This window comes from Hypanus sabinus, chromosome 4 (genome assembly GCF_030144855.1).
Source record: "Hypanus sabinus isolate sHypSab1 chromosome 4, sHypSab1.hap1, whole genome shotgun sequence".
In the NCBI taxonomy this organism is placed as follows: Eukaryota; Metazoa; Chordata; class Chondrichthyes; order Myliobatiformes; family Dasyatidae; genus Hypanus; species Hypanus sabinus.
In genome coordinates, this window is record NC_082709.1 from 57,610,182 (window position 1) to 57,628,622 (window position 18,441).

The 18,441-nt window shown below is 40.2% G+C and overlaps 1 protein-coding gene across 6 annotated transcripts in view; it reads left to right on the forward strand.

The window, feature by feature from the left end:
* The window catches only part of LOC132392788 (ras-associated and pleckstrin homology domains-containing protein 1-like), a 194,990-nt gene extending 186,063 nt beyond the window's left edge, over positions 1-8,927 (forward strand). For all 6 annotated transcript variants that reach the window (XM_059967141.1, XM_059967139.1, XM_059967143.1 and 3 more), the window contains one exon: positions 146-8,927. In XM_059967141.1, coding sequence (XP_059823124.1) covers positions 146-2,089 — 1,944 coding nt within the window. In that variant the 3' untranslated portion in view covers positions 2,090-8,927. The remainder of the gene's footprint in view (positions 1-145) is intronic.
* The last annotated feature ends 9,514 nt before the right edge of the window (positions 8,928-18,441 follow it).

Genomic DNA, 18,441 nt, shown 5'->3' on the forward strand with positions numbered 1-18,441 from the left:
TAAAAAACTTTCTATTTAAGGAATTTCTTAACTTCCAGCAGCTTTTAAAACTGTACTGAGTGAATAGGGTTTCTATTAAAAATTATGATTTTGGACTGATGTTCTGGAGAATTCTGATAACTATATATTTATTTTCTTTCTACAGATCAGGACAGATTCAGTCAGATCCTACCCTTCTACTGTGCCACCAACTTCCCCTCAGACCAGGGTCAGTGTGACTCATGTGGCACCACAGCCCTCTCCTCCCCCACCACCACCACCTCCGCCACCACCTCCACCTCCCCCACCTGCTGCCACACTCAACAAATACAGCACAATCAGTAGAGAGCAGTCAAGCAAACGACCACCTCCACCTTCTTTTGCAACATTGCCCATGGGACAGCAGGTCCTCCCCCCACCTCCACCCTCACAACTTGTGAAGCCCCAGCTGCTGATGGAAAGTGGTGCTCAGAGTACTTCACCAGTCTCCTCAATGCCACCACCTCCATCACCACTTCAGGTAGCCTCTACTCCATCTCCTCTTAAACCAGAACTGCCTAGCCCTACTCCCATGGTTCCTGCCTTCACACCTCCACCTCCACCACAGAAGTTGCAACAGCAATGTGTTCTCTTACCTTCCCAGCAGTCCTTAGCTCCTCCTCCACCACCTCCGCCTCCACCTCCTCCACCACCTCCTCCATTACCTCCGCTGCAGGGTACTGTCACCAAAAAGATAGGTGTGCCTTTCGAGGCCCCTCTAAGTTATCAACCTGAAAAAGCTTCCAAAGTAGCAACACAAAGTGCTGTTCAAATGGACCTCCCTCCAGCACTGTCCCCTCCACCACTTTCAGTAAAAGCATCTAGGTTCTCAGCTGCACAGGTCTCACTGCCTCCACCACCACCCTTGGGTCCCCTTTCTTCTCACCCAGCCACAACAAAGCAATCAGTTGTGACTGCAGACCAAATGCCCGTCATTCCATCTCCTGCTGTTTCCATAGTGAAACAGTCCTTAAGCCAGTTCCAGCCTCTACCTGCAGCCTCAAGTGCTAAGTCATCATCTGTCCCACTTCAAACTCCTACTTCTCCCCCAGCTGTGAAAGCAAAACCGAAATGGCAACCGGGTTCCCTCCCATCACCTGAGTTTCCCCCTCCACCACCTGAAAGCAGTCTACCCCAACCTCCTCCACCTAGCCCTACCCCACCTCCCACCCCAGTCAAATCAACTTCAGTCAAAAAACCTCAGAAAACATCCAGCCCTGGTGGAAAGAAGCCACCTCCCACACCTCAGAGACACTCCAGTATAAAAGGACCCAGTTGTACAGATGCAAAAGAATCCAGAAAACCCTTGGAAACTCTCGGTAATAAGTCTGAACAACCAACAATACCTTCAGGACCTCCCACACCAGATATGAATGCTTCTCCACCTGCCCCTCCAAAGCCTGGTAAATTAAATTTGGCTGCAGTTAACTTGATGTTCCCACCAGGAGGGCTGCCAAGCAAAGGACCAGGAGTTCCAGCTGTTCCAAAGGAGCCTGTTTCTGAGTTTCCTTCACCACCTTCAGATTCAGATTTCCCTCCCCCACCTTCAGATCTAGATCTTCTACCCCCTCCTCCACTGGAGATGGCACCTCCTGGCTTTTCCAATGCTCTCCCACTCAAGGTAGCAGTAGTGAATCCTCAGCCTCAGACATGGTCCAAATCTTCAGTGAAGAAAGCACCACCTCCAGTACTTCCCAAAAGGAGTGACAGCACTCGCTTAACACAGGGAGAGTCTTTGGAACAACAGGTTCCTCCCGTTGCTTTGGTACCGGTGTCTCCTAAGCCTGCCTTGTCTGTGCAGCCTCATTTTCTGGCTGACCTCAATAGGACTCTGCAGAGAAAGTCCTTCACTCGACATGGCTCACTTGCTTCCACACGACCATCCAAGGCGGAACACACCACCATGGACGACATGGCACTTCCTCCTCCTCCTCCTGAATTGCTTTTTGACCAGGAGTCAACCAGCTCATATGCTTCTGGCAACATCTCAGGCTATGCAACATTGCGGCGTGGACCACCACCTGCTCCACCCAAACGGGGTGACAACACCAAGTTGAGTAGAGACTGTTAATGAGTCAGCTGCCTGTGCACTGTTTACATGCTGCCCTATACACTCATAATCTGCAGAATTCGAAGCGGTACATTAACTGCTTTTCTTAAAACCCTGGCTGCGTACATCTTCCAACCAAGTTAACTCAGTTACCCTTCGTAGGATTGCTTGTCCTTGGATCAGTGAAGTGTTGTGTTTCATTTGTAAAGTCAAATTGCTCTACTTCTGTAAATATAGATGCTTTGATATATAATGGGACCTAGTGTTGGGATAGATGCTGAGTTTTTGTGATTCAAAGCTTCCCAGTTAGTAATGGGGGGGGGGGGGGGAGGGGGGATGCGTGGTTCTGTCTCCATTAACATTGGAAGATGTCTTAATTGGCACCTTTCCAATGTAATAAATAATTTCCAATGCAGACTTTTGTAATAGGAAGCTCAGGTTTAAAGAGGGATTATCCCTTTGAATTGTAAGGGAAGTACTGTTGTGTTTTTTTTCTGTTGAACTTCAACATTTGCGTGTTTCATGTCAAAATAAATCTGAGAGTATTCTGAGCTCCTCAATTTCACATTTTCTGATCACAGCAGAATAAGGAAATACTACAGTTTAAAGTAATGGCAAAGATTCTGAAAAATACTAGTTATCAGTTAAAATCTGATTTAAGTCTAAAAGTAGGACAGATTGAGAACTAGATTGCATAGGTCTGACTGAACCTTCTCCAAACCAAAGTGTTGATGGTGTAAACACACTAAATTTCCAAGCTGGTGTATTGAAGTCTAAAAGCAGAGCAGCAATGAATTTCAAAAATGTTGAAATTTTTTTGCACTCTAGGGAATAGCCATACAGGCGACCCCAGCATTGCGACCGTTTGTATAACAGAAATTCACTTGTATAGCATTGAGAAATCACTACCAAAAATGAATGGAATTTGTGTAAGGAAAAAGGAACTATTATCTAACTTGCATATTTTGACATTTGAACAGATCACATGGCTTCAGGTTATGGAAGGTCACAATGCAGACCATTTTCTAGGAATGCAACCCACCTGTAATGTCGGGGTCATCTGTATTGCTTTGTACAGGTCAAAGAACAGGATCAGGATTGCAACCTTTTTTTTGCAATTGTCTTACTTGTTTTCATTAATCCTTTAATTGAAGGTTTTAGTTTGCAGATGAGCTCAGTAGGCAAAAAGGTTCTAAGATCCAATCATTGCTTTTCTCAGCCAATAATCAACTGAGGGATACAGCTGGATTTGTGCCTGTCAGCTGAGGAAGTCAGTAATTGCTTCAGATTCACTGAACATGTACAGTAGAAGTGAAAATTTGGCTGGGTTATGATGCCCTTTTCCTGACATTATAAAGAAGGTAATAACTTGGAAAATATTGCTTGGGCATCCAAGTGCAGCAAGGCACTTGAGAGAAAAGGGGGACAGAAGTGGGGGATAAAGTAATTGCCTTAAACATACAAGGAAAATAAAGTCTGATTTCACAACAGACTCGGACAGAATTTTTTTTTCAAACCAGTTAACTAATATGCCTGCTTGTAGAAATGTCAGCTAGATCAAAGAGCCAAAAACTTTTTAAAAAATATATCTTTTCAAAAAATGATCTAAGGTTCTAGTCCACTGCTCTGTGACCTACAGTTTATGCTGTATGACAAGGTTGTGTCTCAGTTTCTTAGGCAGGTTTCACCCATGAAGACACCAACCCTGTTGCCTTACAGAATATAGTAAGACAAGGTTGGAAGTCACATGCAAGTAACAAACCTCTACCATCCTTATGGCATATTTGCATTCTATTTGCATTCATGCTCCAGGTAACAAACTGATGACTACAGAAAACCGTTTGTGTTAAGTGATCCTTCCAGTATACCATGCGTTGTCTTTTATTGCATGAGAGATCTTCCTGTAAATTTCAATGAAACTTTAGAGTATTCAGCCCATTGGGACTGTACCAGCTTGTTATTTTTGTAATTGGCCGTGCAATTTTTTTTCCTGGGAATGGAAAATAGGTACCTACCCTATTTCTTTTTAAATCCAATCCTGCATCATTTCAAGCACAATAACAGATCACCAAACCTCACTGTGTAAAAGAAAATATTTCCTCATTCGCTTCCTTTTAACACCTATCTTAATTCTGTGTATGCCGGTTACCAGCAATCTTACCAGTGAAAATAATTTCACTTTATTAAATGCCTTAATAATTTTGAAGATCTCTATTAAATCTTCATTTCTTTGCTCCATGAGCAATCACAGCTGCTTTAGTCTCTTTAAATAACTACGCCCTCTTCACTGGTGTCTTCTTCCCAGCACTAAGTACAGTGACAATTCTATTATACCTATCAGCACTTTATTTATTGTTTTACAATGAACAATTCTATATCCAACACTGCTTATAGTCATATAGTGAAGTTCAGCCACCAATTTTATGTTTCAATATTAGTGTGGCTCAAATATTACCAGCTGGCATCAGCTTTGTGGGGAAGATTGATTCCAGTGATTGTTTTAACTGCTACTTGGTGTGAAAATTTTGCACATCTGCCAGTCTTCTGCACTGAGTTCCAGTGACATATTGTAAAATGTTTCCATTTCCCACAGTAAAACCCTGTATATTGATATGTTCTCATTCCTACAGTCCATCTGTAGGATATTCCAGTATACGACAAAGCACCCCACATACAGTCTTCGGTGCAGCACCTTATGCATTTACTTCTGAACACCTAGTGTCTAGTATTCCCATTTACTACAGAAAATCTCCCATACAGTGTTCATATTCCCTGCAGAATGGTGGGTACAGATTCTTTTCGTTCTCTGCGGCACCTAGTGTTCTGGTAGAGTATTCCTATTCATTGCAGCATTAACTGTGGACAGTATTTGCATTCATTAAAGCATTTGTGCTGTATACAGTATCCCATTTCACTGCAGCACACCCTACCTACAGTATTCCAATTCATTACGGTGCTTCCTGCATACAAATAGTATTCCCTTTCATTAAAGTGCACCCTGTGTACAGTCCTCTCATTCACTGCAACATATCCTAGTAGCATTCAGTGCCTTCCCATTTACTGCAGACTACTCGTTCTATGGTGCTCCTATTCACTACAACTTTGAAAGCACTTCATCCAAATAGTTAAAATAGATTTTAGTGCCCTGTTCAAGCTTGATAAGTGCTCATTGCACAGGTGTGAACTCAGCTGAATCAGATTTTATACTTGCCTTGATGCCATTGTCCTTTTTTTCAATTTGTATATCACCCAAGGATTAAAAGACAATGATACAATGCTTGGTCTCCTTGAAAGGAAGTTCTAAATGGAAGCTATTGTGATAAATACTTTCTGCTACATGTTGCTTATTTATAATTTATATATTTTCCTTAACAATGAAAGAATAATTAAATTTAATTTTCTGGTATCTGATCTGTTCAAGTACAATTTATTATCACTGGTTTTTATAAATTTCTGGATAAAAACGAGAGTATGGTTTATGGGGAAAATACAGATAGCACAAATAATCTAATAGTAAGATCTCTTGCCATTTAGCTTAAATCTTTGATTACCTGCCTTTCTGTTGTCATTATTTACTCTAAATTTTTATTGATATTAAACCTCCCTTCAATCCTTAAGGCCTAAGAATAAACCTGTATCTCAGTCTCTCCATATAAATAAATCCCTTTATTGCTGGTATTCATTCTAATAAACCCCCTTTTACCCCCTCCAAGGCTTTGACATTCTTCCTTCTTTGTAGTTCAAAGAAGTTGAACATGGCCCCTAACAAAGTACTAATTAATGAGTTAGAAAGATTTATTAGACTCCTTTTTTTTTATTAACTCCTGTTCATAAAACCAGGAATATCAAATTCTGCCACAATTTGTCTTAGCACCTACAACGATTCAGTACTTTGATCTCCAAGTCACTGCCCTGTGCTACTTTAATATTACTTTGTTCATACTGTTTCACCTCATTCTTAATTTAAAATGTCCCTGTATTAAATGTAATCTGGCTTGAATCTATCATCCTGAAATTTGCTGCAACCTTTCTCATAGTGTACTGTTTTAAGTTTCTTGCCATCTAATTAATATTTATTGAAGAACAGAGATCCTAAAACTGAAATTGAACAGCAAAACGGCACTTTTTTGAAGACTGAAAAACCGCTGCCACCAATTTTGTCCTTTTACAGATTATCTGGAAATAAAAAGGAAATGACAATTTGATTGAGGAACAAGTATTGATTAGGGTATTTGTAAATTTATATTTTTAGGAATAAGAAGTGATTTTATGTCATCATGTGGATATGTAGAGTGCTGCCATAAAAACATTTCCTCTGTCCTCCTTTAGATGTACATGGTTAAAACAGCTCCATCATGTAATTCACTCCCAAAAGAAAAGTAATTTGAAAATCTCTTAAGTATATTTTTTTTATTCTGAGAACCAATCAGTCTGGCTAGGAAAAAATTTAACTTTGGTCTGAATGTCTTGACATTTGATGAATAAAAGGAGAAAATCTACAGCCATTTTATGAGTTGGTTGGAAAGTACATAATTGGATACTGCTGAATGAAATTGTGGAAGAAATTTTTAACTTAGGGAATCCCATATCAATAAGTAAGAAATGCAGATGCTGGAAATCTGATGTATGAGCAGAAATCTCTGGAGATACTCACCTGGTTAAATGACACCTATGATCAGAGTTTGTATTCTGGCAACAAAACAATCTGATGTAGAACATTTTTGCTGGATGAATTTTCAGTTTAGTTTGGTGCATGATCAGGAAGCACAGGAGAAAATTCTATTTTATTCATAAGAGAATCAAGAGCAAAATATGAAGCCTGCTCATCTATTAGCTTCCATTACCGCTAATGCCAAGAGTTTGGTCATGGATTTTGTCTCTATGTCTGTCTGATGTTATTTTAGAATACAGCTCTGATATTGGATCTGAAGTAACATCAAACCTTTTGAGGTGACCTAGAAAATGATACAATCTCCTGTACTTTCCTTGTTCACAGGATTGGGATTATTGCTGAAAAGATTTGCCAATTTGCTCCAATATATTGATTGACTAATACAAATTGCAATCACACTATACTGGTGATAGAGGTAGGAAAAGGAGACTGAGCAAATAATTAGATGTTTTGTAGATAGTATTCAGCTTACTGTGTATTGTAGATGGAATCTTTGAGGATCCAGATAGTGAGCAGAGACTTATTGTTGCCAGTCATAGGTAGCCTTTGTTGTTTCTTTCCAATCCACATGATTTCTTTCTGATAAATTTTCCTTGCTTCTTATGGACTATACATGCATTTTGTACTGGTAGAGTTGTCTGTGGTGGACTGAGGAAGAAGACTCAAGTGGTCATTCGGCTTTTCATGGGGAAAGGTATCTTATGATTCCCAACAGCTGTCACTCAAAGGATCAAATGGGAAATTGTTTTTTTACACTGTAAATTGTCTGTTGCACACTTGGTCCATAAAAATCCTCATGGAAAGCTTGATATTATCTGTGTGTGGTTGATGTATGCTTTGGAGAAGATTTAACACAATGAAGAGAAAGGAATTTGTAATCCATTGTGAGCATCCATATCTGTTTAAAATCATTTGAAAATAAAGTATTGTTGAGATTTTAGACTTTCTTATCTATCCATGCTCCTGTTCAAACTCACTGCTGATATGGGGAAAGGGGTGAATGGGGAAGGACAGCGGTAATAGGAGTGAATGTGAAAAAGGACAAGGTTTGTACCAAAGACAAAAATGAATTATTTTTAGCCAAAGAATTAGTAGTGGTTGGTGAATTATTGAGCTGGAAGATGCTCATGCGCATTGTCCTTTTAGGACTGTTTCTGGTTTTGCCATTGTTAATATGGTTATATCAGCAGAGAGAAAATCTGTTATCAAAGGACTTGAGTTAATGCAAAGGATTTGGATTGGTTTCTGCTGTTTATAAATCTCTCTTTGTCTCACTCTCTCCCCCCCTCCCCTAGATTTAGTAGGGTAGCTCAATTTTCTAATAAATGAAACACAGACTCAGATGATTGTTCTGCTTGTCTTTCTGCTTCAGTAATCATGAACCCCACAGACCAACCTTCTAAGTGCTGGAGTCAACTGCAGTTCTGGCAAAGACCAGTGTCAGTGTTGTTGCTGTGTGTATCTAGGAACTGTAATGTCTTCTTCTCTTCTATCATTTTGTCGATACACAATTCTCATTGGAATGCAATCAAATCATTATTAGCTATGTTTGATTCTGTATCGCCTTCTGTAGTATTGCTGGAGGTGGTTTGTGAAGATAGATGAGAGGTCGGTATGTGGTTGTTCCAAGAGGTCCAAGATGGGTGTAATTCACTGTTTAATGTAAGCTCAGCTCCTCACTGGTATCTGTATAATTCTGGGAGACTGGAGAATGTTTTGCCTTTAAATGGACACGAGTATCAGCCTGAACCCTATCTGAACAGATTAAAAATGTTGCAGCCATTTGCAACCTACCATGATCAAGTTAAAGCCATGTTTCTATATTATATTAAGGTAAACAGTGCTGATTTTTTGTTTTGTTGTATACTTTATGAATGCTGCTGGGTAACTGTAGGGGCTGTTGGCTTTGTTCATCAATGTAAACCAATTGCCACAACTTACAAATATAGGCCACTCTCATCACTTCTCTGGGAGTGGTCAGCTGGCTGGCCTCAAGGGACTGATCATGTGTCAAAGTGGGAGTGTAATATTGTATATAATTTCTGTCCCCCTCCATGTTCACTTTAAGAGAACATATGCAAGTTCATTTTTTAAATGTAAACTCTAAAATGTATTAATACTGAAGACTGTAATTAATGCATGACAAACTTATAACAGTTTTTATGACAATAAATTGATTTCAACTTGCGTGTGGATCTTTTGTTCCATGTAAACTCACTCGGGCTTGGATTTTCAGAAGGCTTTTGTCAAGGTGCGTAGATGAGCCTGCTTAACAAGATAAGAGCTCATGGTGTTACAGGAGAGATACTAACATGGATAGAGCATTGGCTGAGGCAAAGGGTGGGAATCAGGGGGCCTTTTCTGATTGGCTGCTAGTGATGAATGGTGTTCTGCAGGGCTTCGTGTTGGGACTGCTTCTTTCTATGTTTTATATATATAGATCAATGATTTGAATGAAGGGATCGATAGCTTTCTGCCCAAGTTTGCAGATGATATGAAGATAGGTGGAGGGGTAGGTCATCTTGAAGAAACAGAGAGGCTGCAGAAGGACTTAGACAGATTAGGATAATGGACAAAGAAGTGGCAGATGGAATATGGTGTAGGTCAGTATTAAAACATAGACTATTTTCTAAATGGAGAGGAAAAAATCAAAAATCAAAGGTGCAAAGGGACTTGGGAGTCCTTGTGCAGAATCCCCTAAAGATTAACTTGCAGGTTGAGTCAGTGGTGAGGAAGGCAAATGCAGTGTTAGCATTCCTTTCAAGAAAATTGAAATATAAAAGCAAGGATATCATGCTGATGCTTTATAAGGCACTGGTGAGGCCTCACTCAGAGTATTGTGAGCATTTTTGGGCCCCTTATTTAAAAAGAGATGTGGTGACATTGGAGAGGGTTCAGAGGAAGTTCACAAGAATGATTCCGGGAATGAAAGGGTTATCATATGAGAAGCAATTGATGGTTCTGGGCCTTTATTAGCTAGAATTTAGAAGAATGATGTGGGATCTCATTAAAACCTATTAAATGTTGAAAGATCTAAACAGAACCATGGACGTGGAGTGGATTTTTCATAAGGTGGAGAGTCTGGGACCAGAGGTCACAGCCTCAGAATAATGTCCATTTAGAAAGGAGATGAGGAAATTCTCTAGCCAGAGGGTGGTGAATCTGTGGAATTCATTGCCACAGGTGTCTGTGGAGGCCAGGTCATTGGATGTATTTAAGATGGATGTTGATAGGTTCTTGATTAGTCTGGGAATGAAAAGTTACAGGAGAGTGGTGTTGAGACAGAATGGATCAGCCATGATGAAATCGCAGGACAGTCTTGATGGGCTGGATGGCCTAATTCTGCTCCAATGTCTTATGGTCTTGTATCAAACTATCCAGTGAAGGTTCTAGTTAGATAGAGATTTCAAGGAACGGGAATCTTGGCTGACTTCAATTGAGGGGAGATGCTGTAGGGTTGAGGCACTGGAAAGGAAGAGATTGCAACCCATCTATTCAGAATTTAGCAGAACTAAAAATGAAAATATATTAACCCAGAGCCACCAGCTGGTGGTATTGAACCATCAGCAAACAATTACTTCTCACATCACTCAGTGTTAATAGCCTGGGCTTGTCAGCTGCATGTATGTTGTTCATACATAGCTGTATTTGATTCATTGTTTTGAATCTCCCACCACTGTGGCTACAGCATAAAACCAAATTTTTTTTCCATGAAATCCAGCTTAAGTTCAATTGTTTACTACAGGAAGATTTTCCATTTCAGCTGAATTCCAGGCTGTGTCACAATCAGTGAATTATATTCGAAAAGTAGTTGGTTTTGTAAATTACTGTCCTCAATTTATGTACAGCTGGCCCTTTTCAAAAAAAAGTGACCAGCTGAGTTTTTTTGTGCAACAGATTAGTTTTGTTAGGGTAATGCGTGCCTTTGAGACCAAAGCAAATAGATGGAGCTTTGGTTTGCATCTGACAGCCCAAAGCTTCTCTGGTAGTAAAGCAAAAAATTGAAAAGGCTGGACACCCAAAATAAAAACTGAGAATGTTTTATCATGTCATGCAGCATCTGGTGAGAGGGGAGCTAGCAGATGATCTGAATGTTTTAACTTTTAATATTGGGACAGGTTAGTCTCCACTTGTGGGAAGAGGTATCTGAACTGATGACCGGAATTGACTTTTTTTCTAGTTCTGATAAAATGTTATCAACCTGAAACATTAATTCTTTATATCTCCACAGATGCTCTTCCCTTAATATCTCATTATATTGTCAGCCTAAATTATCAATTCTGCTTCTGAAATAATTTGAAAAGGCAAGGCCAACATTTCATGTTAATCACTATGATGGAAAAAAAAATCTAATACTGGGGCTAAATAATAGCCAGCATCAGTTATTTATCATGAAAGCACAGGGATAGCTGGAAAATAAGTTGAAAATATAAACAAATGATTTGAGTTTTTATTTAGCCCTTCAGTCAGTTTTTCTCCTGTCAGGGTGAAGAAAGTGAAGGATCAACCTTGGCTAAATCCTGGGTCATAATAATTTCAGTATTTAGAACCATAATGATGAACAAGTCAGGGAATACTTAACTTCTGCACAAGACTCAGAGAGAACCCTGAGCAATAGCACAAGGGCGGATGGCAGAGCAAAAGTTGCCATGGTTGGTGTAAGCAAAAGTCACTGCCATACTTGGGCATTTACACATGCATGCATGGGTAATACCCATCAGATCTCCTAATGCTTCCCCAATAAAATACTAATAGTTCATCTGTCTCAGACACTGAAGGCTATACAGCTGATCTTGATTGTGCCAGCTTCTTTGTAAAACACTAATTGCTTTTCCTCCCTGTACATTTTCCCAGAGCTCTGCAGTTATTTCTTATACATCTATATATCAGAATATTTTTAGAAGGTTACCCTCTCTAGCCCCCACAAGAGAAGAATCATTACTGAATCTGGGAATGAATGAATCAATGCGGATGAAAAAATGTACGTCAGCATAAAATGATACTGTTTAAGACCAGAGTGGGCAACAAACAGGAAGTTTCCAAAATACTTGCCTCAGTGGCTTTGCAAATATCTGGAGGCCATTTGCTGATAATTTAAATGAAACCCTTTCTCCCAACCAACAGGTTGGCTTGATTCCTAGATAAAGATTGCGAGGAGATCAATGTTATTGGCAAAGTGAATAGGTGTGCTGAAGACCGAGGAAGTAGCAGAGAGCAGGATTCAAGGGAACAAGGAGACACCAATAGCCAGCAGGAAGCAGGTAAAGAACAGTTGACAAGTAAAGGCAGTTGAGAGGATAGTGGAGGTATTTGAAGGGTCAAGGGATAAACAAGAAAATAACCACAGAACACAGTGAAGTCTGAGAGGATAAAGGAAACTTTAGTAGTTAAGATAAAGTAAAGAATGTCAAAAGTTCCAAGAGAACTGAATGGAGTGGTATTTTCTCAATGATAACGACTAAATATACGTTTAATTTGTAAGGGGCATTTTTTTTTGTGTCAACAGATTTGCAGCTTTAGGGCACCAAACACATCAAATCTAATGAACTAACAGCAAGCGCACAAATCTTGCAGATTTTAGATAGCAATTTTCAGCCCAACTCTCAGTAAAGTGTGGAAAGAATCACAAATTGTCATAGGGAAAAGCTACAAAATTAATAAATTGGTATGACATCTTAACATGGGAATTTTGTAAATAAGTACTTACTAATATAAACTTGTGTCATATTAAACCTCTTTAAAAGGTAAGTTGGATCTAAATAAGTGAACGCTGCCAGATTCATGCCAGCCGGAAGAATTGACGGAAGCACCAAGAGCTTCTCCCAGTCAGCAGGTAAATCCACAGATGCAGTTCAGATAGCATGATACTGTACCACTACTGAGCTTGAGGTGCATGAAGAATGACCAACGTTAATATTTGGGTGACTGGGAATGGACTACAAACTGATAAATTCTGGTGAAATCAACCATCAATTTCAAACAGATTTATATACCCAGTGCTGAGTATGGTCATGTAATTTTATCAAGTACAGGTAACATTTTGAAAAAGGTTGTGGAGCAGCTGTTAGAGAGCAAAGCATTGCTGATGAATGAAGAGCTGTTGACCTACCTAGAAAGACTGCTGACTGACATTTTGATCTTATTGACATTGCAAACCCACGTTAAGTACTGTTTGGTTTCAGGGAAGGGAGCACCTTGTGTTGAACCTACCTTGCCTAATTACGTTCTTAGAGTAAGCTGAAACTGCTCCAAACAGATTTGCCCCCAACAAATGTTTTCTGAATATGGTAATGATTTGAGATCCCAATCCTAAGTTATGGAGCAGTGTTTCTTTGAACAGTAACAACTTTCAAACTTGCATAGACTGTAAAAATGCTGAGGTTGCTTGCTACCCACTGACTTAACATATGAGGATCGTTTGTCAGCTCTTGGATTGTATTCATTAGAGTATAGAAGAATGAGGGGATCTCATAGAAACATTTTGAATGTTGAAAGGGTTGGATAGAGTAGATGTGGAAAGGCTGTTTCCCTTGGTGGGTGAGTCCAGGACAAAGAGGTCAAAGTCTTAGAATTAGAGGGTACCCATTTAAAACAGAGGTGAGGAGAAATTTTTTTAGCCAGAGGGTCGTGGATTTATGGAATTTGTTGCCACATACAGCTGTGGAGGCCCAATCATTGAGGGTGTTTAAGGAAGAGATTGATAGGTATCTAATTAGTCAGGGTATCAAGGGATGGGGGGAAAAGCCAGATATTGGAACAAGATGGGAGAATAGTTTAGCTCCTGGTGGAGTGGCGGAGCAGACTCGATGGCTCCTTTGTCTTGTGATCTTGTGACTCCATGGAATTGAGTATTCAACTAGAACTTATTGATCAGCAATTTCCAAACTCCCATCCTTAAAAATGCTGTGAAGGAAATCTATTTAGTTGCTGTAATTCAGAAAGGTTTCCAATTATAGTTGGTAAGTATGAAGTTTACCTGTCTTTTAGGCAGTATATTAATTCATAGGTATGCCTTTTCCCTGCTGAATCTCAACATTAGAAAGGAATGTCCAGATCACAGATAATCCTGAGTAATGTGCTTGGCACTATTGAAAATAAAGCCTGATATCCCCAAAGCTCATCTCCCAGAAGTAATTCAACATATCACATTAATCCTGCAAATACTTCCACTGGTAAATTATAACATTTAGTAATTAAAACTCAGTCCAATTGTAAATTAGTAAATATCATAAAATTTAAATATCGATGCTACAGTGCTAGCATAATCAAAAACTAAATCTAATAGTAAATCGCTACAGAAGGTCATAAAATTGATTTTCAGTTAATTATACAGTCAAAGGTGCAAAAACTTAAAAACTTCAGTCACTATTTTCCTTCTTCCATCAGCAATATGTGCAGGGAGGTGCTGACAGCGTTAATGATATATACCAAATGATTGGTGATGTATGCAGTAAAAGTGCTGTCAAGCCTAATGGCCCGAGCTCGCATCTCACCGTGTGTGTGTGTGTGTGTGTGTGTGTGTGTGTGTGTGTGTGTGTGTGTGTGTGTGTGTGTGTGGAGCAGTTGATGTGTTGAGAGAGAGACTGATAGGTTGAAAATGAGCCTCGCCTATGGAAATATTTAGATAGCTAATTAAGCCAGATTCCAGGATGCAATTGGTAGTTAAAATGAGCATGAATGTTTTGACATTTGTGTAAAACAGTTTAAATATCAAATTAAGCAGAATACTTGAATTGTTGAAACAAACTCTAGATGATACAAAGACAATTAAGTTTACATAATTAAGAAAGTTTTAATTGCCTTAAACTTCCCCTTTCAGTTATTTGTCTGCATTGAAATGGAGCCACTGACCCTGTCAGTCGAGAACCTGCACAGACATTTAATGGTCATATTCCCTGAGGAACTGGAGGAAGTTTCCATACCACTGTTGGACCTAATGATGTCAGCATTCAAAAAGCCACTGAACACCATCGGCTTTCAAACAGGCTTATCCCTGGAAAATGAGCTGTTTGCTACTGTGTGAAAAATGCTGGACTGTCAGTAATTCTCTCAAAATTCTGAGCTACTGATTTAAAGGAAGAACTAAACCTGAATATAAAGCAGATAAAGGAATTCTGCAGATGCTGGAAAACTTGACCAACACACACAAAACGCTGAAGGAGCTCAGCAAGTCAGGCAGCATCTGTGAAGAGGAATAAACAGTCGATATTTTCGGCCAAGGCCCTTCAGCCGGACTGGGAAGGAAGGGAGCAGAAACCAGACTAAGAAGGTGGGGAAGGCATACAAGCGGGCAGGTAATAGGTGAGACCAGTTGAGGGGGAAGGTGGGTGAGTGGGGATGCTCAGTGGAGGAGTTGCCAGCACTTGAACTTCTCCAGCTATACAAGAAAAGAGGAAGACTGCAGCTTCTATTGCGTTCCTCAAAGCTGTCTGTCAAAACAGAGCAGGTGGCACCAGTCCCCAGAACGGGCCCCTCACTGCCGGATGGAGTGCGGTCCTGAGGTTCACATTTCAATCATAGGCAATCTCTCCTCACCAGGCCGTGGACAATTCGGCGAGAGAGCCCGCGAGGAAGGCAGGGGTTTTCACCGGGTTCCTGAGTACCTGTGAGTGTTCAGATTAAAGACTGTGTGTGGGTGCGAGGGAACAGTGCTTGTTTTGCCTCGTTGCTTGGTATGTGCTGTTCTGTTGTATTGTGTGTTCTGCTGAAGGTCGTGGGCAAGCTGTGTTGGCGCCAGAATTTGTGGCGACACTTGCGGGCTGCATCCAACACATCCTCCTTAGGTGTGTTGGTTGTTAACACAAACGACGCACTTCACTGCGTGCTTTGGTGTACGTGCGATAAATAAATTAATCTTAAATCCTGGCGTGGGAGGTCTCATAACCAGAACATATTCGGCAGAGACGGAGCAACTGAGAAAAGGAAATGGTATCGGCGCAGGGGACGGTGGGGAATAACTGAGAGTCAGTGGATAATGCCTTTTGATGGAGACAAACTAGATCAGTACCCGGAGTACCTAACGGCTTTTCAGAAGTACGAAGTGGGCGGTGGTGTTTCACAGGGATTGAGGTTTGTACTACTCTGATAGACAAAGATTGTAAACAACTTGCACTTGGGAATCAGAGCTACAAGTTGTAAGTTTATTGATGTGACCAAATTAGGAGGATATCAGTGTGTGATAAGCACCGAATTTCAAAAGGGGCAATTGTTTTGCAGTGTAGTTTAGTAGAAAGATTACTATTGGGAAATAGTACTGTTAATAATAATAAAAAATAATAAATAATAAATAAAATTATAAATAATACTGTTTGGAAAATGAGAGCTGGGCTATTCATGGGGGGGGGGCATAAGAAATAACTGCTCTGTTTCAGTGTTGTATGTTTTGTACCATGAATACCCATAGATAACTCTCATGGTGCTGATTGCCCCCGATCTGGTCAGCATTGTTGATGTGAATTAGGAGCAGATTCCCGGTGCAATGCTCTTCATTTGCCACCTGGGGGTGCTCACGGACCACAATTTCACCTCATTTAGCAATCTTATTGCAGGCTCCAGTACTCATTTACTTTCTCCTACTTGTCACATTTCAATAATCTTTCCACTTTTGAAAAGCACCCACAGTCACACAGCCCAACTGCTCCATGCCAATTTAAGCGCATCCTATCTGCCCATATCCTCTAAACCTTTCCCATCCAATTATCTGTCTAAGTGTCTTTTAAATGTTTTTAACATACCTGGCACAATCACTTCCTCTGCAGCTCTTCCTATATACGAACCCTCTGGATGGAAAAGGTTGCCCCTCTGGTTCCTATTAAACTTCTCCCCTCTCACCCCAAACTTATGCCCTCTAGTTCTTCATTCCTAACCCTGAGAAAAAGACTGTGCGTTGACCTAATCTATACTGTTCACAATTTTATACACTGTATACAATTACCCCTCAGTCTCTTCTGCTCCATGAATAAAGTCATAGCCCATTCAACTCTCTGTATGTAACTCTATCCCTCTACTCCTGAAAGCGTCTCTGTAAAACTTTACTGCCCTCTTTTCTGTTCAATGTCATCTTCCCTATAACAGGAAGACCAAAACTGAACACAGAATTCCAAATGTGGCCTTTCCAGCGTCTTGTCCAGCAACATAACATCCCAACTTCTATACCCAGGGCCCTGACAGATGAAGGACAAAATGCCAACAGCCTTCTTTACTGCCCTGTCGACCTGTCACATCACTTTCAGGATACAATGTATTTGTACTCCTGGTACCCTCTGTTCTACAACACCCCCGAGGCTGCACCACTCATCTGCACCTGACTTGCCTCTCCATAATGCAACACCTTGAATTTCAATGGTGCCACTGCATCAACAGATGTGCTGCTACCGCAGTAAATCAGAACCAAGCAAATCTGAAAACAAAACAAGATCTTGAAAACACTCAGCAGGTCGGGCAGCATCTGTGGGGGGAGAGAGATCATTTATGTTGCAAGGCAAAATCCTTGAGTGTGTTCTTGTCCCAGCTGTCTTGTTCTGTGTGCTTATCAGTGTTCTAAAATAACACGGCCCACACTAATGTGAGGAGCAAAGCTACATGCTGCAGATTATAGGTGGCAGCATTTGTTATTTACAGATAAATCTCTGAAGTTCACAGAGATTGTTCTCACCACCATTCTGAGAACATAATTTCAGGGTGTCTCCAAAAATCAATCGTGACATCACACTATTTCATGTGTTATTTGAGCTCTTTCTGTTCCACATGTTCAAACTTTACTTTCAGTGCTGAGTTACAGGAAACTTTGACAATTTAGGTGGGTTACACCTTGGATAGATTATATCTTGTTAGCTATCTGCTAGTACTGTATCTTTCATAAACAGATCATTAAATGTGCACATTACTGCTTCCTTAGATTCTTTCAAGTTGTGCAGATGTGGTCTGACCAGATTAGTTTAATGCGCTTTTAGTTTGATTGTATTATTGAACATTTCAGCTTTTTATTTTAAGTGCACATCTCATTCTGAAATTTGTCTTTTGTCCTATGTCCACCCGATTTGTCTCCCTGATAATTATTGAACTTAAATACGTTTGTTGGTTCATTGTCACTGTCTGGGATTTGGTTAGCTCCTCCTTCACTGCATCTATTCTCATTCCCCCTTTTTTTATTTTTGAGCTTGTACAAAGTTTGAATCCCAGTGCTGATTCCTTGAGAGCCTTATTTCAGTAATCCCAACTATTTTCTAACATGGCTTCAAGCTCCCCTGTTATATTACAGCAGTGATTTGAAACTCTCAGCAGGACTCACTAAACCTCAGGTGCTACTCATTGTTTACACCATTTAAGTTTCAGCTCATTTCCAAAACCCATTCACCTAGCTGTTTCTGATATCTTAGTTTCTGCCCTCGTGGTAAGTTTGTTTCATGTTTCCTTTCCTTGTTTCATTCATATTAGGCGTATTTTATTTCTTTACAATTCGCCTCCCTGGTGCCCAACATCATCCTTTGATTTTTTTTTTGCCATATCGCTTGTCACAAGGACTGGTCCAAATTTGCTTCAGATGGAAGCGATATCTTGATGTAAGAGTTCTGGTTCCAGTTCATTATAATTGGGGTAAGCTGGGTTCAGGGTCACAGGAGATACTGAGACAAGTTTTTGGCTGTCGTTACCAGTCAGGGAATACTAATTACAAGGGTTTAAGGTCAAAGGTGAAGATTGT